Here is a 26,246-nt window from a genome sequence, read left to right as displayed (position 1 = left end):
AAGTAGCGGCGCCTAATATCCTTCCGGGCGGGAGCTTATGATGCGCTTCCAACAGGTCCTGAACCTGCAGTACCTCCGCTTGGAATGTGTGCGACTGAGTGAAGTCTCGGTTGATAGACTGCTTTGAGTGCTCCAGTGAGGCATATTCTGCACGATTGCTTCTGCAGTTCAAGCCCTCCTTCCCCAATCCTCGGGAGGAAAGCAGTGCTCAACGTGCACATGTTAGGACTGTCATGTACACTTTGCAGCGGTTCCAGTTCATCATCTCCGGCCACCCACTTCTTCCAAAGCGTACAGGAGCTCATTTGCAAACCATCCCATTATTACACATACTATATTTGCGTCTTCGTTGCACGTGTCTCAAGATGCTGGATGTATTCGTGAATGCATGACAGAGAAAAGCGACGCAGATGAACTGTCCCTCTAGCTGAGGAAGCTGCTTTAATATTCAGCCTTCTAGCGGAGCTACTTTTCTTCGAAGCGTTGCTGCTATTTGGTACCGCACGCCAACGAGGCCTGTGGCTTGTTCCATGCACTTTGGAAGCAGCACCGGTGCGGACATGAGAGCGCGCATGTCTTCGAGTGGCAGGCACCCGGTCCATAGATGGCATTCATACATCGTTATAACTTGTGCTAAAAACGAGTTCGGCCCCGCCGCGGTGGCTCAGTGGTTAGGGCGCTCGACTACTGATCCGGAGTTCCCGGGTTCGAACCCGACCGCGGCGGCTGCGTTTTTATGGAGGAAAAACGCTAAGGCGCCCGTGTGCTGTGCGATGTCAGTGCACATTAAAGATCCCCAGGTGGTCGAAATTATTCCGGAGCCCTCCACTACGGACCTATTTGTTCCTCTCTTCTTTCACTCCCTCCTTTATCCCTTCCCTTACGGCGCGGTTCAGGTGTCCAACGATATATGAGACAGATACTGCGCCATTTCATTTCCACCAAAAACCAATTATTATTATTATTATTATTGAAAGACTGAAGCAACCAGCAACGTCGGCGCATTCACTCTGCAATACATCTTTAATGTGGCGCATGGTTTGAGAACTGATCTTTTCAGGACAGTAAATTTGTGGGGCGGACCACTCCACTGGGCCAGTCTATGTGCCTTCAAGAACGGTGACGTCAGGGCTTGACTATAATGTTTGGCGATTAGAGCGAGACTTTGATTTGAGCTAGTTGGTTGTAGCATGACATGGTTTAGGCAAAAAGCGTACAGGCGCTAGAAGACGGAGACAGCACACACACACAAGGCAGGACTTGGCGATTACTTCCTTTAGCAGTTCTTTGATACACGAAAGAGCAGCGGTATTACCGATACATGAAATGGGCGCCACCGCGGTGCCTGTCCGCGGCGGTCGAATCTCAATGGAGGCGAAATTCCAGAGGTCCGTGTACTGTGTGGTGTCAGTGCACATTAAAGAACCCCAGGTGGTAGAAATTTCTGGAGCCGTTCACTACAGCGTCCTCTGTAGCCTGAGTCGCTTTGGGACCTTAAACCCCCATAAACAATACACCGATACATGAAATGCTCTTTTTTATTTCAGATGTGAGGCTGCTGGAATCATTTGGTGAAAAATAAATCATATGTGTCATTTGCGCATGTAGCGAAAGACAATGAAAACTAATGCAAGTACGATGCCGCTAGAGGTGGACTTCCACCTCCAACCAAGCTTTCATGATTTTCAAGAGAAACCGTACTGGGCATCATTCTTACGACGAGGAAAGTTCAAAAAATGGTCAATACACTTTTGTCTAAGCACACGAGAACAGATTTTGTTTCCCTGGGCATCGGTATATCATGAAGATTGTTCGGTAGAGGAGACCGCGGAAACGCTTGTCATCACTACAGATACTGCTTTGGTTTGTCGTCAGAAAAGTAAGCAAGATTCGCTAATGAAAATAAAAAAACTTGATTGCGGCTATCATGGCGGTTTGTTTCTAAACGTTTAGGTTTAGACTGATATCAGAACCTTTAGAGATTGGGCTAGTTTGTTGACATAGCCCTGCGTAGTCAGTTTGTATGCATTCATCAGCAAGAGGGGGCGGAATAACGTATAATAAATAGAAAACAAAGTTTATGGAGATTTGCACGAAGACATAATCATTCTCACCTTATCCTCCCCTTCACGCTTGTTTATGTCACAGCGCCCGTGACGATAAGACGTAAAGTTTGCCTTTTAGAAACGCGGAAAACTACGGGGTGATGATATACTTTCCGAATACTTCGCTTATCGTCATTGCCCCAATAATTCATGCGACAGCGTGCTTCTGCTTTTTTATTCTATTGCGCATGCCCTTCGCTAGAACACCAACCCTCAAGGCGGTTATATAAGGCGCGTGAATTTCTTTTCATTCATTGATAGGTGCTCACACAGACGGCGACTTGTTGACATTTGAAAGAAATCGTGTGTGAATGCGTTCAGTGTTCTTGAGCGCATTTGGAGCCATTCTCGCGGTCGCAACGCGGAACCAAGCATCACGTATAGTGACCATGCGTCGAGCCTTCCGACACCGGCTACCAGTCGTCACTACCATGTACCTCCTCGGCCCACGGCCATTCGAGCTGGATTATAATGGAATCGAATGCCGGAACTTCGGCCGTATGCCCCGTGCAGTGATCTGCGAGAGCCGTGGAGTTGAGTTTCCCCTTCCGGTGGCGATGTGAGGAAACTATTTGAAGATGAAATCGGAGTTTCTTGATGACCCGGTGGTTCTACTCGCAAACATTCACATTACTCAAGGAAAGGAGAAGGTTAACTATTTATTTACAACATAGGTAAAAAAAACGAGAAGAAACAAAGCAAGGAGAAAACTATTTACATGACTAAATCGTGGATCAGACGAATTCAGCCCCCGCTCAACCCAGAGCACTTGGTTTTAAACCCTCTGTCTCCGCCCTTAGCGGGGACAGCAACCAATAAGACAACCAACGACCCATCTCGCCAATCAGTGGTTAGGGAAAGGAAAATAAGGTCCGCCCACTGATCAGAGATTGGGGAAAAAGGTCTGAATAAAACATTTGGGAAGGAGGTTTCGAATAACTACACAAACAACACAAATGCGACTTCCGTTCCCACGCCACCCACGGCACCACAGACGCTAGAAACATGTGCCGACGAGGCGATGACCCAGGTTGTTGACAGCAACAAAGAGAAGACAGTCGTTAAGGGAAGTAGACAGTCGTTACAGGAATAGTGGGCTTCCGGTCACTCGGCTAATATCTCGTGCGCCCCCGAAACCTCGTCAACCCCCTAACAACCACATGTCGTTAGCTGTACTTGGTTCGCGTTTTTCCCGGCGGGTCATCCCCGTGACGGCGCGGCGTAAACGAGGACGTCCGCTGCACAAAGGGGCGGCAGGGATGAGACGGGCCCCTTTGTTGGGGACTTCCGACCCCGTGGGAGCAGCTTTCCTTGCGAATACAAGATCAACGAGTTCGCGGAAAGGTCAGCGAACTCCACACGTGGCATAGTCCAGCGCCTCCTCGCCGTTTGCGCCTTGATGCTGACGAAGTTCTCAGCCTTGCTACCAGCTGCACACCTCGACGGTGACGGTGACGCAGACATACACACGCACGCACGCACGCACGCATACACACACACTGCTTTTTCGCCGAAAGAGAACTACACCGCTTACATAACTAAAGATAATCGAACCTGAAGCAGCCAGAAAGAAGCAAAGTAATGGAGAGCGCCTCAACGCCACCGCCGAGGTACAACTGACGACGGAGGCGCCCCAGCATCGAGAGCGTCGCCAACGGAGAGGCGAATGGCGCGCACCGACTACTGCTGTTTCGGACGAAGTTCTTGCTAGGAAACCCGTGCAGAATAGAGAGTGGTGGAAGCATCACTGAGGCATTCGAGAATCTTCAAACCGAGCCATCGTTTTCATTGTAAATACCGCATTTCCCCGCTGTTTTACCATTTTCTATTTCTGTTTTGTTCGGCCCGAACTGAATGGTCACCATACGGACAGTGCGACTGGAGGTTCGTCATATGTCAACCAAGTCCGAACGAATTCTTACACAGTCGCCGAACAAAGTACGTACAGCCATTCCGTAGGACTCGCCTGTACTCCTGAAAGTGCTGTTTTTGTCGTTGTTGTTGTTGTCTCAAATACGATGGCGCATACCCATGGTGGGGGATTAGCCAGGGTTTGGCACAGATCCAAAGAGGAAAAAACTCATCCAGGTTTATCTCAAGAGTAAAATGAAGAGCTAAGCTTCGGAGGCGTAAGAATGCGACTTCTTTCTCTATTGAGGTGTTTAGAACGGTGGCGAGGCAAAACGAGCAACGCTGCATGATTTGCAAGTAAATATTGTAAGCGGTGTGCTTTTTACACGCTGGTTTTTTTACAATTGCTGAAGCTTCTGAAGATGACACTTTGCTCCAACTACACTCTCTGCGCAGTACCTGCATTCTTTATTTGATATCTTGCCCTCTGATCTTGTTCTGTACTTGTGATTTCATAATAACCTTTTGTATTCTCCCCTTCCCTCTGAAGTCTTCCGCCCTGAGGGCAAAATAAATCAATCAACTTGCTTTGGATAAGACGATAGTGCACACTTACAATGTTAATGAAGTGGATCTTCCTCCAAAGGGAATCGCTCATGAGCACACCGCCACATTTTCAACAGACTGCCCTACACTTCTTTTCTTCCTGAATTCCCACTGTGTCGTGATGTTAGAACTTCCGTATTTAGTTGGTACGTGGAAGGCAAAACAGACTACACTCCCAATATGCGATATGCTAAGGAGTGTAACATAATTATACTTGTATTAGCTTCCCACTTAGAGTCATTCACACATTTACCACATTATTGAATATCCGCGACCATATAATATTAAGCTCCTTGGCTTTCTTCTTTCTCACTCTCTCTCTTGCTCCCGATAGAACGCATTAAACGGCGGTAAACTGTATCCATAGATGGTAGCCATTATTATTATGGCCTTATAAAACAAAATATCAGAAGTCGCATTTGGCCGCCGTGCGAGGCTTAGTAAAAATACATTTAGATTGGCAAAATAAACTAAAAACGTAAGTAAAAGAAGCGCTGAAGAAGAAGAAAAACACAAGACGGGTCGCCATGATTTTGCTGCTTACTTGCGTTGGGACGCTGCTGGCTGCGATTTTCGTTGGTTTGTACCACAAGCCATGGCCTTTCGTCCTGCTGGGCATCTGGCATAGGCAAGCCGAAGACGTCCCTGGACTTCGGCGTCTAACCGCCTATCATGACCCTCGTGAGGATTCACTCATTCGAACACTTTGCATGAGGCCTTTCTAGACGTCGCGGCAATAGATAGGAAAGATTCCTGGATAGTTTACCTCTAACGCCAGTAGGGCTTCTATATCAGAATCGTGTAATAACGGCAGAAACAGGAACCGTTTCTACGAAGTAAACCTTGATGTACGAGGTAGGTAAAAATAGGGGATCTCAAAGTGTTAAGTTGTTTCTTGTGTGTATAGTGCGCGCGCCCAACTGCCGCCAAATGGAGACGGACTTTCACATTTTTTTTTGTTTTCGTGCCTAGGTCATCAGTCAAAACGAAGTCACTATTTCAGTAAGGAAGGGAGAAAGCAGACCGTCAGACCTCAAGTTTTTCCTCGCTTATGACCCACTTGTGCCGCATAAAAAAAAAGACTATGTATAGAAAGGATGGGTGTTTTCAATTTTTTTTATTTCTCGATATGCACAAATGAAATTTTTAAGTATATTAAAAATAATTTTGTGACCACTCAACCAATATTCAACTGTTGTATCTTCAGAAAATTGTTTTGTAGTATATGCTTTTCTTGACAATCTTGCTAAATGGCGGCAGAGTTTAGAAAATGTGGCAGAAGGCTTGCTCAACAATCATCGCATTCCTAGCAGAGTGGTAGAGGTCGAAACGTTCTTATAATCTTGATTGCGAGAGGCATACATTTTGATTTTGAATTTTTATGTTGCAGCGTTCGTTGATATATCTAGAGTTAGAAGAAAATTTGGCACAATTCACTTATAATTCAGCATTTCGAAAAAAAAAAAGTATTTATCTGCCCTGTGGTCCTATAAAGTAATAATAATAATATATGTTTTTGGGGAAAGGAAATGGCGTAGTATCTGTCTCATATATCGTTGGACACCTGAACCGCGCCGTAAGGGAAGGGATAAAGGAGGGAGTGAAAGAAAAAAGGAAGAAAGAGGTGCCGTAGTGGAGTGCTCCGGAATAACTTCGACCACCTAGGGATCTTTAACGTGCACTGACATCGCACAGCACACGGGCGTCTTAGCGTTTTTCCTTCATAAGAACGCAGCCGGCGCAAGAAAATAAACGGGGTCGACATAAATTAAACTGTTCTGAAGAAACGTCCTCTGCAAGGTGATTATATCTAGGCAGAAAACCGGTAAGGAGAAAAACGCCCGTTGTGCGAACGTTTCCCCACAGTGCACAGCCACCGCGGTTCGCGGTACAATTTCTTTTCTACTTCCCCGTCTACATCAGCAGTATTTCAGCAGTGTACTGAGCTTTGTAGGCGTTTAGAAAAGCGAGCAGCAGTGAAGCCTAATTACTCTCACCTGTTGCCAGATTCTGAATAGCGCAACTGCGCTATTACTTTGCAGCACAAGTAGCGGCACCTTTACCACCCACCTTGGACTACGTCCACGAAGCCACCGGGCGAGTCGATTTTCGCAGCTTCGAGAGCGTCACCCAAGCCCTCCGGGTGGTTCACTCTGCGAAGGAAGCCATCCCTGTCGAGTCTCTGACGATCATCGTGCCACTGCTGCTCAGCCTGGTCCTGACGGGGTGCGTGTGAGCCTTCTGACATTTCGCGTGGGGAACGCTATCCGGAGACCGTTTAATGAATTCAACGTAAAAAAATGGGTAACTTTTTTTTTGAAGTGCATTACTAATTCGTACAAGCTGTACTATGTCATCACAGGTAAGATTTGAAGGAAGAAAAACAAACATAAGCTTTTGGCGCTTCATTTCAGTAAAAAAAAAAGAAGCCTATCTTGCTTGTGCTGTCGAAAGAAATATGCGTTAATTTTTAGAGCTGCTGTATATCCTTGCAAGAAGTTTACAGGTGATACACATTTGAGTGCTACACAGTCGCGGTGCCTCGGGTGGGTGCTCTCCGTGCTAGACAGATTTATGGCGGGCCCGAGAGATGGCGCTTCTGGCGCTAGGTGTGGAATCGGCGGCTTAGTTACGGAGCGAGTCCCTGCACGCACAGCCCCGCGCGGGTATAAGGTGCTGGTGGCAAGTTATACGCTAGAGAGGGTATCACTTTGTTTAAGCTGAGGTACCAATGTTGTTCACAGCTTCAGTTTTCTGCCTCGCATCAGGACTGAAGGTGGTCTCGCGGTGTGGCAGCCTTGGTTGCTGGGATTCCGTAGGCCATACGAGTATCCTCGACAGTAATAAGAAGAACCGGCCGGATGCAGGCATGTGTATGGTGGGCCACATAGCAACGAGAACGTTGGATGCAAAAGCGATGCTGAACTGGTGATGCTGAACAGCTGCCCCGAGTTTCGCAATTTAGGCATATACCTATAGCGTTGTGTATTAGTTTTCTTATAAAAATCTCATTACAAGCGTTTTGGAGAGGTTTCTCTAAACACGGTGTGGCGGCAAAATTCCCCCAAGCAGCTGGAGCTTTCAATTATTTTCTTCTTACTTACAGATCGCTTTAAATTGCAAGAAACTAGAAAGCCTCAAACCTTAATCATTTCTAATAGATACCCTTTACCCTGTTTTTTGAGCTCTGTATTACGAACGTCTTCCAGTAGAGATTTTTGCAAGCACTCCATACATGAGTGCTCTATGTCCAGCTTGAATGGTCAACATTAAGAAGTTTGGGGGTCCCATGGAAAGAAGATGAACGCAAGAATGCTTCGCTTTAAAACTAAGATTACTTGCACATGTGATTCACTTCAGTGGAATTTGGTTTTCGACTTCTCCTTGCCTATATAAGAGGCATAGCAAGGATTCTTAATTGCCGTCCAGTTATATTTGAAAATTCCCTTATATAGAAACAAATCAAATGTAAGGCATAAGACATCAGAAAGTTTAGCATACCACTAAATCTTCACCATTTAAGGTGCAAGGTTTTAGTAAATTACAAGATGTAGATAAAACCTTTAGAGTGTCCGTAATTCCCACATCGCGTCTCAAAAAAGTGTGGTCGACATCGCAGGTGGTGGTGGTACAAAAGACGCCAGTCGTCATCAACCACGTCAGCGGATTCCCGCACATCCTGCAGAAGCAACTCGTCCCTGCACACACTTCAGGAATCTGATGAAGCAAAACACCGGCGCCCGGGTAAAGCTATACTTTAGGATTTCGCACAACTAAGGCGTGCAGTCAGCAGGAAGAAAAATAGTGCCACAAGTGAAGTACGGCTGGAAGGGGGGTCACAATTCGCGAAAATTCAATACAACAGGGACACCCACAACGAGTTTAGCAGGAGTGTTCTAACTTCTTTGGCATGGGGTAGCGGCCCTATGGTTGGCAGCCATCTTTTAAGAGAAAAATTTTGCTTCACACGTTATTAGTGAAGTGTGATATAGAACTGTGATATAGCATTTCTGGGGATAGGATTTCAATGACGTCCTTATGATGCTGTACGCTTATGCCTTTTCATATCAGACAAGCCAGTTTAGCGTGAATAAACCGTCAGCGATAGCCCAAAACTGGTTCAGCAAGTCGACACCGCTGCTTTTGACAAGATGACAAGTTGTGAACTTGTGTGCAGTCGCTCGCTGCCGGATAAACTATTGTCTACTTTCCTACCCTACCTCCCTACGCCCAGTTACACTTTCTCATGCTCTCCCACTGACCATTCTACGTGCCTGCTGCACATGTGCAGACACAAAAAGAAATCAGCTAAGTAGCACCCAATCATTAGCAGCAGAGCACAGAAGAGGGGCGGACTAATTTCGTTGACCTTTTCTTTGCGAGGCTGCGCTCTAGATAGAAGATTCTACCGGCTACGGTATGGCTATGGCATTAGTCAATACTGCCGATTTGTTGCTCTAATTTACGACGAATAAAAGAAGAGCGACGTCTTAGCTGGTGCCGTTCAGTGTAAGCCATATGGCTGGCACTGACATGCAGGACAAATTGCGTAAACACTTTATCAGTACGAAATGACCGGCGGCGCAAACAAGGACACTAACAAGAAAGAGACACCACATGCTCACACTACCAACTGTTTATCGCGCGGAAAGGTGGCTTGTTTAAACATTCAGCTCAAGCATGTAACATCGCGTTATCGCTCCAAACCCAGCACGTGGAAAAAAAACATCAACATCAGGAAAACGAACAAGAAAATTTAACCCCTGCAGAAAAAAAAGTAACAGATTCTGATAAAAGGAAATAAAAAACTTAAAGGAGGGGGCCATCTTTTAGAAAAAACAGCGTCACACAATCGTAGCTATAGCAGAGTCCTACATGAGAAGCAAAAGTGGTCATACACTAAAAAACCAATAACAAATAACAATCTTAGCGAAAGCAGAGTAAACAAATGAAGCAAAAGCTGTCAGAAACCGAAAAACTGCAAACACTATAAAGATAAACTCAATAAGTTCAAGTTCAAGTTCGTCTTTATTTACATCAGGAAGATGTAGGTAGGCCCGGACAGAAAAGTGATAAAAATTCACAAGGAGTCCGGGCCCCTTCTACAAGGCAAAATACAACGAAAGCAACAGAGCTTGGTTAACAATGACGAGGTAGAAAAAAAAAGTTAAGAGGCGCTGCGAGCATATATTGTTAAAAGACAAAGAAAAGAACTTATACGCCCAAAACATGAACACTAAAGCTTTTGTACGCTTTTTATAATATGACAAACTGATTGATAGAATCAAGTACACATATTTAAAAAAAATGCTTGCGTATGTCAGCACATTTATCAAAAGGGACTGAAAGTCACCGCTCTAAAGCGACAAGAATGTCACGTGGGCTACTTTTTTCCACAGATATTCCTCTACTCAGCAGCTTATTTAATACATGTGGAACTGCAAAGCGTAACATAGAACGTCCGTATTCTGTACGACAGAAGGGAACGCACCAGAATGACTGATTTCGAAATGCATATGTTGGAATAGTGGCTTTCAGGCAGGATAGTTCTAGGAACGTATACTGGTGGTAGCGTATACACTTTTTATATCTCAGGGCTAAATGATATTCATATAGGTCATGAGCTGGTGTAATCTGAAAGCGCGTGAAAAATTCTGTGTGCGCACGGTAATCGACGTTTGCTATGTGCCGGACTGCTTTCTTTTGGAGCATGAATATTTTATTTATGTTGGCCTGCGTTGTATTGCCCCATACTAAGAAACAGTAATTTAAATGAAGGAGGAACAGCGTGTTGTAAATTTTTTTTTATAGACGTCGGAAGAAAATACCGAAATTTTGCTTGCATTCCTACACATTTCGTGAGGCGACATAGAACTATACTAACGTGAGCGTCCCAGACCATGCTCTTACTGAAAAATACTCCAAGTGTTTTGGCCGTATCTACAATATCTATAATAGAATTCCCCATGGGAAACTGATGCTCTGCCATGATCGCCCTATTTCTCGCTTGAAAAACAACTGCTTTTGTCTTTTTCGCGTTTAGTACCAGGGAGTTTGCTTCGCTCCAGTGTTTGAGGGCATCCAACGCGCTGTTAATGGTTGGGACTAGAAATTCGAGACTAATACCTTTAAAGAACATGCTAGTGTCATCTGCGTAAATTACATATTGAGGCTTATTACTTATATTAACAATGTCATTAATGTAAAGAATAAAAAGTAAAGGTCCCAATATACTTCCCTGTGGGACGCCGGTAAAAATTTTCTGAAGAGAGGAGAGTTCATTTACTATGTGCACACAATGAAAACGATGTTGAAGATATGATTCGATGAGGAGGAGTGGTGTGCCACGTATGCCGTAGAGTTCAAGTTTCTTTAGTAGTTTGTGGTGAATAAGGTGGTCAAAAGACTATGAAAAGTCAACAAAAATTCCTATGCATATCTCTTTATTTTCAAATGCTTCGAGAATTATTTCTTTTTGTGTTAGAAAAGCTGTTTCAGTGGATCTGCCTTGATCAAATCCGTATTGAGGTGTAGACAGTAACAAAGATTCTAAAAAAAAACTCCACAGACGGCCGCTAGAAAAGGAGGGCTGAAGAGTCGCACTGAACATGATGTCACAAAAAAACTATCCAGAAATGAAACTTGATTTGTACGGAGGGATATCGAAGAGTCGCTAACACAAATGCTTCCCTTCTTTTTAATCATAAAAGCCTCAATAATTTCAGTTGCCACCTGATCGGGACTCCTGCCCAGAATCTGCAGGGGTTGTTCGTTTTCCTGATGTCAGTGCTTTTTTCCCACGTGCTGGGTTCGGAGCGATAATGCGATATCACATGCTTAAGCTGAATGTTTAAATATGCCACCTTTTCGCGCTATAAACAGTTGGTAGTGTGCGCATGTGGTGTCTCTTTCTAGGTAGTGTCCTTGTTTGCGCCACCGTTCATTTCGTCGCGCACCAGCTCTCCCCTCAGGCTGTTATTCGGAAGTTACTTTATTAGTAGTTCGTACTTTCTTGCACAATTTTTCAGACACGATATAGAGCATGGCAAGCCAGCATACATGAAAACGCACTCTTGAAAGCTGTTTTTGTTTACTTGGTTTATGGGGGTTGAACGTCCCAAAACGACTCAGGCTATGAGGAACGCCGTAGTAAAGGGCTCTGGAAATTTCGACCACCTGGGGATCTTTAACGTGCACTGACGTCGCACAGTACACGGGCCTCTAGAATTTCACCTCCATCGAAATTCAACCGCCGCTGCTGGAATCGAACCCTCCTCTTTCGGGTCAGCATCCGAGCGCCATAACCACTGAGCCAATGCGGCGTCTGCTAAGCTTCTTTGAGAGCAGGAGCAAAATCTTGCAGTTTTGGTGTACGATTCTCTTATGCTTCAAAAGGCGCGTAGCAAACACCCTAACTTGTATGTGTTTAGACGCTTATGCACTCTTAATTCAATAATGAAATAATGCAAAGAGGGCATTTGTTTTTGGATGTTTGTTGAAACGTGCAAGTATTACTGTCCTTTGCTCTGTGGTAATGTGGGCACTCAGGCACAAATCGGATAAGTGATTACACCTTATAGGTTAAAAAATCAGAGAATGCGCTGTTTCATTGATTTATTTAATAAAGTTTAATAGCCTCTGTTATCACTGGCGATAAGGAAATTTACTTTGCCGTCTTCAAAGTCTTAATTATTATGTTCGCGGCACATTTGTGCCAGTGGTTTGAATTTTTTTTTTCTGCTTCGGGGAACGGTGTTTTCCTACCTAATGGTCGAGCTCAGTGTTATACATTTTTTTTATCGCTATTGCAGTGAATAAACAGAACAACTTCAACAAAGACGCATGCTGTTCACTGCCGCTCTCATGTCCAGGCGGTCCTACACTGCGAAGTTACAGACTTGGTCGGCGACGCCATTCGGTGCCGATCCCGAGCGTGCAATTCCCGGCGCTCGCGAATTTTGGGCCAGCAGAGAGCACAGGTACGTTGTGTCATCGCTTTGGTCAAAGCACTGACATGTCAGCTCCTCTAAATGCCATTTCACATTTACTGGGTCGCTGTAATACCGTGTTTCATCATGTATGCAACGCGCTATAGAGTTTACTGACGAGCACAGCATGCCCATTTCATACCACGTGGCAGTGCGTGCTACCACGTAGCACCATTTCCTGCAGAACAGAGCAATACAACTTGTTTTTCGTTGTGCTGTACAATGAGAAAGTTGGGAAAGCGAAAGAAACGACAATGCCCAGGTTCAACCTTTGTCAGATGCATAGAGCCTAAGGGTTGGCCTGTGGGTCTAATTTAGAGGCTCGCTATTCATTAACAGAGTTCTAGATTTACTAAAAATCAGAAAAGTTCTCTACAACGCCTACGAATTTCGGTGATGCTACAATAGCCTCTCTGCATGAGCTGGAAGCAATCCCCTTCAATTCATTGCTTTGTCAGCGGCTGCACATACGACATATGGCACGAAAGAGAAGGCTCTCGCAGGCGCTAGTGATTCTGGTTAGCTGCTCCCCTATTAAAATCGCGCCTGATTTGCAAGCGCAAGAGCATTTGCACACACATTGGCAGGCTTATCGTGATTGCTGTAGAGGTAGGCAAGTGCCAGACATGTACCGTTCTCAAATTACAAGGTATGGTTTAGTACTTTGCTTCCCGTGATTTATGGGCATGCCTTCGGTTTCAACACAAACACCAGCAAATCGGGCAGTGGTGGTGGTAACTGTATCGGATCTGGTAACCAGGGTCCTCAAGACTGGTAACCATGCTGTGGAAGCCGGTCAGCCGGGTGGCTGATATAAGAGCGCAAGCGCCCAATAAACGCACTGTTACTCTGCACCTCGAGCTCAGCGGTCGTCTGCGTCGCATGCTATCTTGAACGACACATGGTGTCAAAAGTTCTTATCACGCCCATTCCCCGCTTCAACTGAGCCAGCGCAATGGAAGTACTACCGCCCCCTAATCGCCAACTGCTCTCCGAAGCGCCGGCGGAAAAGTGGAAGCAATTCAGGCAGAGGATGGATTTGTACTTCAAGGCAACTTCGCATGTGAACGGTTTCGCGATTTTAATAATAATAATAATAATAATAATAATAATAATAATAATAATAATAATAATAATAATAATAATAATAATAATAATAATAATAATAATAATAATAATAATAATAATAATGGTTTTATTTGCGCCTAATGAATACATGGCGCGGGAGACCCGCAGTAAAAGCTGTCACAAGCGACAGCTTGACAAAGCCGGAGACCCCCCCTATACACTTGACAGCATCATAGGCGCAATGAAACGGCATGTCTCATCCAAAAACAAAATAGAACAAAACACGAAAACATCTGCAATTAAAATCACTCACAAGAACTACATAAAATTACACAGAAAATGTGGTAGAATGAAGTTAGAAAGCACTTACAAAAGCAATGAAACATTCATGTGCGATGGCAATGAGTTTAGCGAAAATAACAGATAAATTAAGCACATTTTGCTTCAAATAAAATTCAGAACAAAGTGAATACAGACAAGCGGTACAGTCAGGGTAAACAACAACGTGACAGAGTAAACAGGAATGGCAAGCGAAGTGTCCTAGTACATGTTGAAATACCGGCGGAGTGTTTTGAACGTCACCTTTTCAAGTTGGATATGTTTATGATTTAAATCATTTAGTAACCGGGGTAGCTTATTCTGTATTGTTTGTAGGCCGTATGTTGTGCGAAACGTCCTTACTTTCCAGAGCTCCGTGTGACGTGTCTGGCGTGTAGTAGTGTTTGGTTGTAACCTGGCTAGACGATGTAGAAATGAACTGTTGCTAGCGTTTTCATTCTTAATTGCCTTGCAAAGGATATAATCAAACAGTTTGGTAACAGGAATTATGTTGTATTTGAGAAATAGATGATACGTATGTGAATAAAACGGCAGATTTTCTATTACTCTTACAAACCTTTTCTGCAACTTGTGAAGCTTCTGCAAATTTCCGTAAGTTGTCGTAGACCAAACTAAGTGACAATAATTGAGTCGGGAGGAGAATAAGGTATTATAAAGTAACAGTAAGATTTTTGGTGGTAGTAAATTGCGATTGCGGTATACTAGCCCAATTACTTGTGCTAGCTTAATTAGCATGCTGTCCACGTGGACATCCCATGACATATTCTGCTGAAAGATAACACCTAATGTCTTAATGTCGACGTAATAGTGGAAACGGACCATCGACCACTGATAGCCATTGCCCAGAAGAACCTGTCAGACATGCCTCCTCGCCTGCAGCGTTTCTTTATGTGCCTCATGCCGTTCAACATTTCTCTGCTGTACGTCCTAGGGAGAGACCTTGCTCTGGCCGATGCTCTCTCAAGAATCCGATGCGACAGCGATGAGCCACCTGAAAGCGAACTAGAAAATGTGGCCACCCATGCAACGGCCGGCCTCTCCACTCTCGTCAGCGACACAACAGCCAAGCGGATGGCAAAAGAAACGAGTGAAGACGACGAGCTAAGGCGAGTCACTGAAGCCCTACAAGATGGACATAGCGTTATAGCTCAGCTAGCTCCCTTCGAAGCTCAGCTATCAAGTGTGGAAGGCGTACTGTTGCGTGGATATAGAGTTGTCATTCCGAAGTCCCTAGAAAAGAAATGTTGCAGCGCCTACACGGGGGCCACTTGGGCGTCGGAAAATGCAAAGCAATGGCCAGAGTACTGATGTATTGGCCTGGTATGGCAGCAGAAATAACTGAGAAAGTTTCCAGGTGCCAAACCTGCCACCGTTTCGCTTACAAGCAACCAAGTGAACCCCTAATGCAAAGGCATTGTCCCGCATTACCGTCGGCTAGGGTAGGCGCGGACTTGTTCGAGCATTACGGAACTACCTTGCAGTCTACGATGCCTATTCCAATTACCCTGAAGTAGAGCCGCTTTCTCACACTACTAGCCACTGTGTAATAGAGGAGCTGGCCATGATATTTGCACGTCACGGCATCCCGCTTGAAGTATGCACGGACGGCGGACCACAACTTTCATCGCAGGCATTTCATGCTTTCGCAGAACAGTTTGAATTTGCCCATGTTGTTTCTAGTCCCGGTTTTCCACGCTCAAACGGTTTGGCAGAGAAAGGGATGAACTTGGTGAAATGTTTCCTCAAGAAGGCGCTATATGTGAATGAATACTTTTGGATCGCCTTCTTAATTACAGGACAGCACCACTCGAGGCCGGACAAGCCCCGTGCGATCTACTCATGAACAGGAGGTTAAGAGCGAGGCTGCCTGACTTCGCAGACCGTAGGGCACCAGAGGTCAAAAAGCACACCCAAGCCCACCCTCAGAGACGTCCACTAGAAGCACTCGGCGAGCATGACACCGTTAGGCTGCTCGACAAGGGAGGGTGGACCACAAAGGCCCTCGCAGAAAACGCCGTCGCCCCTCGCTCATACATGGTCCGTAAAAAAGACGTGAATCAGCTTCGTCGCAACCGTCAACATCTGCTGCGAACAAACGAAGAGTTCGACCCCTCACTGGAAACCATTCCTGACTGTACGGAAGACAGTGCTAGCGACTGTGCTTCTCTTCCAGGCTTGCGGCACCACAGGAGTCCCTGGGCAACTCGAGCCCCACGTGTGACGATCAAGCCACGGCTGCCCACACGCCTCAAGAGCATCCTGAGCCAGGGCAACATAGTTCTCTGGAAACCATGAATTCCGAGCCGGACGACGCTGGGCTTCGCCGGAGCACCCGGTTAAGGAAAAAGCCCACCCGCCTCGTGTATCAAAAGGACTTTCATCAAATTGCTTGAATCGATCTGCTGTGGTATTGTGCTAGTTTTTTTCTGTTTTTAGAGGGAGAAAGATGTATCGGATCTGGCAACCAGGGCCTTCAAGACTGGCAACCATGCTGTGCAAGCCGGCCAGCCGGGTGGCTGATATAAGAGCGCAAGCACCCAATAAACGCACTGTTAATCTGCACCTCGAGCTCAGCGGTTGTCTGCGTCGCATGCTATCTTGAACGACACAGCAATGACTTTTATTTTCAAAAGGAATGGTGTGGCGTAGGGTACTGGAATGCTAAGACATTGCTATAGGCTGACAGACACATACACAGGAGATAGCCCTGGACCACAGATGTATGGAGTTCGCACTTTTCTTCCTTAGACAATAGCATCAAATGCGAAACACAGGGGTCTTTTTTATCTGAATGAAGAGGCTTTTACAAATATGATGATTCTGGGTCATTGAGGAAGCGCACGTACTAGGATTGTACAGGCAGCACTTGCTCAATGAATGGTCGTTAAATTGTGACATATGATGCGCCTGGAGACCTAGAATCTTTAAAACCTCTGACACACTCTACGGCCGCTTCTAAGTCAACCGAGTTGTACTGGGTTCTTGCAGGGCGTGGTGCTTGGCTTCACAGCGCGAAGCGGACTACCAGGAGCCACGTCGTGTCGCAGGCGCGCACCAATCTTATCTATAAATTGCTACCCATTATAACACTTTATGGCTCTCTCCTTTAACTTCCGTTCCGGGGAAAGTGCTGCAGGCTAGGGTATTTTGCATCAAACTAACCTCTCTGTCTTGGGTGTCGTAAACCTTTTTCTGATCACAGTAAAATCGGGTGTGTGAAAAGCTGAACATTGAACTTCATGGCTACTTATGTTGAATAGCCGGCGACTCGAAGGAGTTGGATCAGGTTGAACGCTTCGATGTGTATGTAAACACCTTTGTAAACTGTGAATATATAGCTTCTTCTTAGCCTGGGCTACAGGCAGCACTGATGCATGTGCTTCAGCCAGTTTTCAGTTTTTTTATGTCGCAACCTGCGGCCCTTATTGTGCCCCAGAGCGAATGTCGTATATAACATTTCTGAAACGAGTGAGCTTGATAACACAGCTTCCACCATACTTTTGTATGCAATTTTTACCTTCCGTAAACGTCATTTTACCACTACTTTTCTTGCATCATCTCAACATGTATAGAATAGCAAATATGGGATTCCCTGACGTTTCTGGTACTCATCTGCAACCGTTCTAGCATATCTACGAAATTTTTTGTATGTCTATGTATAAATAGCAGCGGGTATTTTTCTTGAAAAGCTTATTAGTTGGCTTCAGGACACACTCAGTTTGGGCGGAAGAAAAAAGCATCTGCATAAACAACAAATGACGAATGGTGCCTGAAAAGATTAAGAATTTGCGCTGAATACTTTCTTTGCTTTCGTCACTCTTTCGTATCTGTTATTTTCGCTGCAGGCACTGACGATTCGGCATCAGTACCGGTGCTCCGACAAAGAAGTCCCTTGACGGGTTTTCTGACAGCCAGCGAGGAACAGCTCTTTCCTTGTACGTCTTGGATATTATGAAAAGGCTCCTGCGCAACGAAGCCGGAACCAAAGAAAACTATGCACCATATCAGCTGTGTGCTCAGTAGTTTAGAACTAACTGGTTAGCAGCACCTGATGATACGTTGTAGGCAGCAATGTTCAGTTCACAGCCTAGGTTATAAGTTGGCAAATGAAGTTATGTGCAGAACGTGGTTCTAGCTAGCAACCCATCAAAACATAACCTTTCGTAATAATGAAGGCGTCCTAAAGAAGAATCCTACGGAGCCCAAAACCATATAACGCTAGACGAGAGAGAGTTGCTATGCGAGCGCAAAAGCAGATACCGCGCGAACTGCCACTTGCTAAGGGCAATCACTGAGGTGACCAACGCCGACGCGGGGCGGCCCCATGGCAAGACCTTGAAACTTTCTCTTTTTGGATTGGCTTGGTGTCCCGCTAAGGCGCTAGACTTGAAAACAATAAATCAAGGTTTCTGCCGTAGCAAAGCTCGCGCCGCTTAGTCGCAACAGCGAAAAGACGGAAAGACACAGAGGGTTCAAAAAATGCCGACTATATGAACGGTTTACGATATGTAGGACCTCCTAATAAAACACTTTTGTGAACTACTTGAAGGTAGAATCAGGCAATGAAACTTTGGGACTGCATATTAAAACGAGTAACACGATCAAATACTTTGATGTTCACAAATCCAAATTTTTGGCCATTTTTCGCTATTTGAAAGCCGCATCTCCTGTTTAAAGAATTAAGCTACCAAGAGGTCTGGGAGAAGAAGTAGATCGAGAAACAATAAACTAACAACCGATTTTATTGGAATGCGGTCCGCTGCTTGGTTCTTCCCTTGGAGGAAGTAACCGCTTAATGATTTCAGTCGTTTGCACAATGTTACATTCCCTGTTTCCCTACTTCGTCTCATTAGTCGGCCATTCTTCCTTTCCAAGTTGCTCTTGTTCAATGCAGTGCAAACTGGCTCAAAAGTCTTCAGGCCAAACAGCTTCCATGCGAGCATCATATTAAGGTCCAGAAAATTTTGATGAGGACGATGGTTTTTTTTTTAACTAATAGGTATTTAGATCCTACTGGACTGCAGATGGGTACCACGAAACCGGTGAAAATGAAGCCATTAGCCTGAGGTCTTTTGACCGAACATCTACCCATTTCCTTACTTTTCCATATACCTCCCTAACATATGGCGTCTGCAACTCTCAGTGAGCGTCAGCAGCGACACAGATCAACCGTTGAACGTGGGTGGAAGATTGAAACGATGGCTTCGGGACGCCGTTTGGCCAGACCTCCTGGGCTATAACCCGACCATTTGCGGAGGGGTGCTCGAAGACTTCAGCGCCGCCGAATACCACGGCGGCACCTTGCGTACGGAGGAGCTGGCACCGCGTCCTCAGACGTCTTCCTACGGCGGCTGCACCAGAGATGACGTCAACAGAGCCGACGATGCGAATCGTGCGAGCACTGAGGCCTTTGAGACCCCCCTCCTGGACGATATATACTGCCGAAGAAGCGATGCCAGTGAGGACGGCACGGATGAGACCGAAGTCGTAGAGGGCAACTGGGCTGACTTGGATGAATCGCGGCCTCAGCGCCTGGAGTGGCAGCCTTCCCATCACCACCAGCGCGACGAGAGAAGACGCTCCGGGTTAGCAGACTGGGGTAAACAACTTTTGTTCGTTAGCTGATTTAATTTTAGCTAGATGATCTTCTAGCATCAGGAAAACGTTACGCTGTTGTACTTAGGCAAATAATTTAGAAGTGTGCAGGTAATTAAACACAAAGGAAATCAAACGAATCTTCATGTTCAGCCGCACTCTATGCCTGGTGTTGTTGCTTCCCTGATCCCCTCAGTCCAACTTCCTTAGCTCACTGAAACAGTTCAACAACATACCTTGTAATACATGCAAACTTTGTACATCCTGAATGAAATGTTCTATAAGCGGATAATGCTATTTGATGCCAAAGAGGTAGTTAAATAAAATGCGACCTTTTACGTCGTCATCTTCGTGAGGGACTTTCTTGGTGCTGAAGAACGACACCTTTTTGGTGTAGCCTTTGGTTATGCGTATTAACAAAAGTTTCTTCACTGGAGACTAGTGTTAATCGTGCACGTTGTTAGCCAAAAATAGGTCACATATGATTTCGAATGTTCCCTGCTGGGATTCTACCATTTTCAGTCAGTTTAACGAGGCATCCTTATGGGCTTTAGGGTTACGGGGGAGGGCGGGGGGAGTAGTGTGCCAGGATTTGCCAGCTGAGACAATGCGATCGAGATGAGTTTAAGAGCGATCGCAGTTGTGACAGTTTGAGACAGTTTTAACGCTATAACGTTAAGGTTCCCGCTCTGCAGAAAATCTGGCGTCGCCCTCGGTACCCTCGTCGGTACCCTCGTGTGAGGAGAAAATCCCCGCATAAGCAACCTAGGGGGCACCCTAGATCACGTGACGTTATGCAGCCATCACAACCTGACCTTAAGATTGTGAGCAAACTCCCCACTGTGGCAGGTGGCAGTTATTGGAGATTGCTCGGGAAGGCCAACCCGGGCCGCACAACCCTACCGGTGGCAACACCTGCCATCCCGGGGCACTAGCGCATTGCTTAACCGCTATACCACTGCGCCAGGAGGAGTACGAGGACTCCCAGCGATCTATGAATGTAAATTAGAGAACGACCAATTGCGCATATATGAGTATTAACCCATTAACGATATCGCGTCATGCCCAAACGGCAGTTTCAGAGCGCTAGCGCTGAACCTCTCACTCACTGATTTCTCCGACCTTTGCTCGAAGTTGAACAAACCTCAACGACTTGTGCTGGCGCACCTGTATCACATTTATCCTAAACAAGATAAAACGTCCAATTATTTTCCCAATTATAAGAAGACACATAGCCTATCGCGGACGTTGAGCGAGGGGCTCCGGAATAAGTTAAATCACATGGGTTTTCTTGACGCGCACTGACATCGCACATCACGCAGACACATTTTCCATTTCTCCTCCTGTCTACAGATGCGGCCGCTGCGGCCATAATTACACCAAGGCTCTCAGGCTCAGTAACCGTGGGCGATAATCATTGAGTTCGGCCAGTAAAGTTCGCCGCGGTTATTGAAGATGTTCGCCTGAGTTTGCCGATAACGGGTGCTAAAAGCATTTCGTCCTTATCTGAATCATCTTCAAATATTACGAAAGGCATTGGTTTCGACACTCTAGAGTTGAGCATCTGTCGGATTAAAATGTGACTTCATGTGCGCTGGCCCACAGACGGAAGTTTTTCGTCTATTTTGCTTTGCCCATTTAACAATTTAAAATATTAATTTGTATCATTACGCATCAGTTTTTGTTTTATTATCCAAGTGAATAGTAACGAGTAATAGCTCTGTAACTGAAATCTACTCCAACGTTGGCTGTCAACAATGTGTAACTCTTTTGTGAACTCAGGGTGTTCCCGGTACACTCTCACAGAGTTGTCGCATGTGAACAACAGCGGTCTCTCGGAGGACACTGCCTACTTGGCTTTGCCTGAGAACAAGTGCCCATCGGAAGAGGTTCTCGGTGCCTGTTCATTCGACCAGCACCAACAAAACGCTTGTTGCGCCGCGGCAGCTGCTGTCGCCCCGTGCTTCGTATCGCCGGTAGAGCCGCTTCGGGCACCCCGTCATTCGCAGGACCTGTTCGAGCAGCTGCTGAAGGCCTGCAGGCAGCCGGAGGCTGTCGCCTTCTCCGAGATCCTGCAGGAACTGTGAGTTGGTTAAGAGGGCAAAGGGCTTGAAGAAGTTCGGGCAGTCGCCCTTTTTTGAGACAGCTAAGAGTGCACACACAGAGACACAAAGTCGACACAACCGGGAATGAGTAGCGATTGTACAAACCAGACACATCCGTATGGGTACAGATGCATAATAAACCGAAAGAAACAATATTTAAAGCTAAGTGATAACATCAGTTTCATTAAGCGCATGCGCAAGATGTACCAGGGCTGAAGGATCAAGTGTGAAAATCGCAGCGCGTGTTGCGGCCAGGAAAGACCCCAAAGACACAAGATTGTTTGAGGCTGCTCGTATAGAACCTAGCTTACTTTCCAGTAGTAATAACTACAGCGGAGGTGGTCCCTGCTTTTTTGTTTGCGATACATGATTCTCAAACTGTCTGTCGAGTGATCATCCATACAGTGGCCGCAGCAAGAAGGGTTGCTGTTCTATCTTTAAGAGCATGAAATGCATTTAGCTATGCCTTGCTGCCATCCTCCCTTCCACTTTCCGTTGAAAGTTTGTCCCTAATATGTCGTCATAATCTCTTGTGAAGAATGCATTGAAAACTATACGCTATAGTAAAACGGATTAGATTCAGTCAGGTCCCTCATGTTGGAAATGTCGAAAGTCTAAACTCAAAACAAAAACTAGTTCAGCAATGTAAAAAATGTTCCTGATGATCGCATTCGTCTGCTCTTTCTAACGATACTTTCAAAAGCAACCAAGTTTTTGAGGTACTTTTTCTTTGTTAGGTTTGGCATTAGTTTTCGCGCTCTAGTGAAACGTCGTGTGCTGTAGCGAAACTTAGTGTGCTGTGGCACAACAAAGCAATGACTTATGCCCGCAACTGAACCGTTTGAGACTACGATAGAAACAGAAACGTATTTCGGACGTTAACTTGGCCATAATCACTTAAACCACTTTCTTTATTATGGGTGGTTCTTGCATGTAAACATGTGGCGGAGCAAAAGGTTTTCATTCTTTAAATTTCAGACACCGCAAACATTTACATTAATGGGACACTAAAAAGGGATACTAATCCAGGCTGGATTGATAACTTTGGGGTTTGCTGATAAGTCATGTTACAACTCATAATCTTTGTAAACCAAAAAATTGAGTAAAAATGAGGTGCACGTGGGGCTGCTACTTAAATGTTTGAGCAGCGGCGACGAGTGACGTATTCGTGAACTTTTTGAGAACAACACTATTTCGCCGTCTCGATGGGGAATTACCGTCGAAATACGATAGAAGCAGCGCGGTGAGCTTAACCGGCCGTACGAAGAGTCTCGTAATCAAAACAACACAAAAAGATGACGGAGAGAAAGGTTAATCGCAAACACGAGCGCTGAGTCTTTCGCTTCATATTCTGTGCACTCGGACAGCGAGTAGCCGTTTACGCAGCAAGTTCAGAACCACTCCCTCTCAACGCATTCGCGCTGTGTGTGCTAGACACGCGGCCTGCGAAGCGGTTTGATTCCCCCTTCATCCGCCGAACTGGCTACTTTGCATAGGCTGCTGGCGTTATGAAATTCCAGAGTTTGTTTATTTTTTTACCTTTAGTACGTGCTCATGCTTTTACGGGCATGCCATATGCACATCAACCGCGTGTGAAGCGCTACACAAGTGTGTGGACTCCACGTTTTCTGCGCAGTGGAAAAGCGGATATGCTTTTAGATGTGCTGAAAAATACGCGAGAAGCACCATATGCATGCACCATCACCTCTTATTTGGCTCATTAAAGAAAAAAGTTTTCCAGTGCTGGTTATCATGTAGTACGCAGTACTGTGAGACGCCGGCACGCAAGTCAGGATTTTCCGCGTGAGAAACGTTGAACCTGCTGACGCGTGTTCGTCATGATGGTGCGTTAATCCCCTTCCGACCGCTACAGCCAGCAGGCGGCAGACTGCAGTTGGGCGCTGCGTACCGTGGTTTGTTTTCGCTTACAACTGACAGGAACCAATTCACAGACGTAAAAGTCACAACTTCCACAGCAAGTCAATCACAAGCGTTCTCTGCAATCATACTGCATAGTTATTCAACAAGCATGCAACCATCGACAGTACTGTGCGCTGCTTGATGGGAAATACGCGTGCAATGTTTCACTCAGAAGTGATGTTGAATAAAATACGTTAGAGCACGGCTGCATCTCGCATGTTATTGAGTATCCCTCGAAGATTTCGTGTGCACTTCACGACCGCGAACAATGCACCCAAGACCACATGCTCGCGTTATTCTCGCCGATGTACACATGCATCAGCACGATCAGCAGTTTGTTCTGCAGTCTCCGGCTGCTCTCGGTAACTTCATGTAATTTTCTTTCGCAGCAACGGAGCCTATTTCTACCGTATGCGCACGTCGCATCGTGACGCAGACGCACGTGATGCAGCGAAGAGCCCCATCGAAATAGTTCGGGGAGGGGGGGGGGTGGCGAAGGTGGCCTGCCATCCCACTTTGCCGCAGATGAATTTTTGAGTTTTCGATTTCCGGCCGCGTTTCCGGTCTTTAGAGGACGGCATAAAAATAACTTCTTGGCAGTTTCTTTTTGGAGGTGCTTCGAACGTGGAGGTGTTTCGGAATTTTCATTTGCTGTTTTCTCAGCAACGCAGACACCTTTCGCGATAGAAAAGTCATCGGTAGCGTTCCCGGGGAATTATCTATCCTCTTGCATAGTTTGAGTTTTTCAGTTAGCGTCCCTCTCAGCTTGATATATCATAAGCTGAAAGCGTGGCATAGTTCATGCGCATACTGCTGCCGCCAAATGATAGGAGCCAGCGAAACTCGCGCTTGAAGAGTGGTGGCGGAAATTCAAGAAACCCTTGATTGGACTGCGTTTTATTCTCAGTGAAGTTAGGGCACGACTAGCGTCATAGCCACCAATGTTCAACAACTATTTATCTGACCACCAGCTACAAATCAAACTGCTTACAGATGGCAAATTGGGCGAATTGGAAAAATTATTTTGGCAGCGCAGCGACAGCAAAACAAAAGCACAAATTGTGTTCATGATTACATCACTTTTCTCGTCTAACCGTTTTGGTGTCGTTATGAAATGAAGCTACTTTGAAGAATAAATAACCAGCTAAATCAGCCCCTCACCATTTGAGCGGCACGAGTAGAGAAACACTCCATGCCTTCTGATTGCGCGCCTAGGTTAACAATCCTGACAACCATCAATGTGGACCCAAATTTCCTCAGACGAGCTGAAGTAGGTTAACAACTGCTCCTGAGTAACTAGAAAGTTTGCGAGTGCTCCTACACGAGGTAGCACTTCATGCTTTAGCTGGGTGATGAGGTGGAGCAAATTCTTTATACAGATAGGCCGGGTTTCAAGGAAGATAAAAGTTTCTCGTGATAATGTATGTCTGACGCTTCCCTGATGCCAGCATTCCTTGTGAACTTAAGGGATTCTACAGAAAAGCTTTGGCTTACTGCATATAGACTGAGCCAGAAATGAGCAGCATTAAGCGGGGTTCCTTGTGCGGGGAAGTTACTTGTTCGAGAGCCAAAGGTGTCGGCTCAGCTCTGAATAAGTCTTCATCGAATTGTAGAAAATCAAAAATCGGACGATCACTCGCGATCGTTAACTTATTGCATAATTATGCCGCTGCACACGATGCCAGTTTTGTATATTAACTCATAACCGGCAGCACCAGAATAGGAAGGAAAAGCAGTTGACATTAGCGAACCTCCACCCGAATTCTTAATAAACTCCATATTCTTCGCGCTTAGTAACTGCCCTTGATGACAGAAAACCTTGGCTTTCGCACACAAGGCCACCGAGACGGGTGATGTCACGGGTACGAGCAAGTGCCGGAGAAATCTAACGGCCGGGCTGCTTTAATCATTCGATCTCTAATTGGCTGAATCCAGCTCTGGCTTCCTCTATTGCCACCTGAATGATATCTTGAGTATATTGGCTTCGTACCTTTGGCAGGTCATGGCGCTAGCTTCCGCGAAAGTTTGCTCTGTATGAAGGACGAAGATATATGCCTTGGTGCCACTGTGCAGCGGTGTTGAGACCTGCGTGAAGCTCCACGAGAGCGAGCACACTGACATCTTCCGTGTGTCCGGTGTCCGCTGTGCACCGATGGTGCTCAAGGTCTTCGACTGTAGCTACATCGCGCGCCACGTGCGGTGCCTCTGCAACGAGATAAACACCAGCTGGTGAGTCTATAGGGCTGCCCTACCGAAATGTGCCCCTTTGTGTGCCAGCTAGGATTACAATACAAGCTTCAACAAGGGGTCAGAGGAAAACAGCCCGCTGACCTGTGCTGTGGCAAGACGAGGGGTCTTCGCCAACGGCAAGTCGTCCAGTCGAAACGTTGTTCAGTCTACTCTTTTGTCGCCATGTGCTGATCTTTTTGTGTTCTCAAGAATCTACTCTTCCCTGCTATTTTCCCCGTGGGATAAACCTAACCGGCCGAATAAAGTAATTTCAGAAAGTGGTCGATGTCTTGCACGCATAATTTCTCTTATGTTGGTCACCGAAGTTGACCTCTTCGATTCCGACAAATAGAGGTGCAGCTTAGCGCCTTACGGCAATGTCACTTTCCTTTAGAATGCCTCAAGCGGATTCAGAATTTTTCAAAATCAAAGGGGGATCC

The 26,246-nt window shown here is 45.8% G+C and overlaps 2 protein-coding genes across 2 annotated transcripts in view; both read left to right on the top strand.

Moving 5' to 3' along the window:
* The window catches only part of LOC144116135 (uncharacterized), a 169,925-nt gene that overhangs the window by 90,735 nt on the left and 52,944 nt on the right, over positions 1 to 26,246 (top strand). The window lies entirely within an intron of this gene.
* LOC144125153 (uncharacterized) lies at positions 5,082 to 25,810 on the top strand. Its single transcript, XM_077658680.1, has 8 exons — positions 5,082 to 5,243; positions 6,605 to 6,788; positions 8,182 to 8,306; positions 12,434 to 12,541; positions 17,803 to 17,892; positions 19,101 to 19,556; positions 21,359 to 21,635; positions 25,651 to 25,810. Exons 1-8 carry the CDS (start codon positions 5,090 to 5,092, stop codon positions 25,808 to 25,810), a joined length of 1,554 nt encoding a protein of 517 aa, XP_077514806.1. The 5' UTR covers positions 5,082 to 5,089.

The sequence above is a fragment of the Amblyomma americanum genome, chromosome 1, assembly GCF_052857255.1.
Source record: "Amblyomma americanum isolate KBUSLIRL-KWMA chromosome 1, ASM5285725v1, whole genome shotgun sequence".
NCBI lineage: Eukaryota > Metazoa > Arthropoda > Arachnida > Ixodida > Ixodidae > Amblyomma > Amblyomma americanum.
This window is presented reverse-complemented; position numbering and strand designations above follow the sequence as displayed.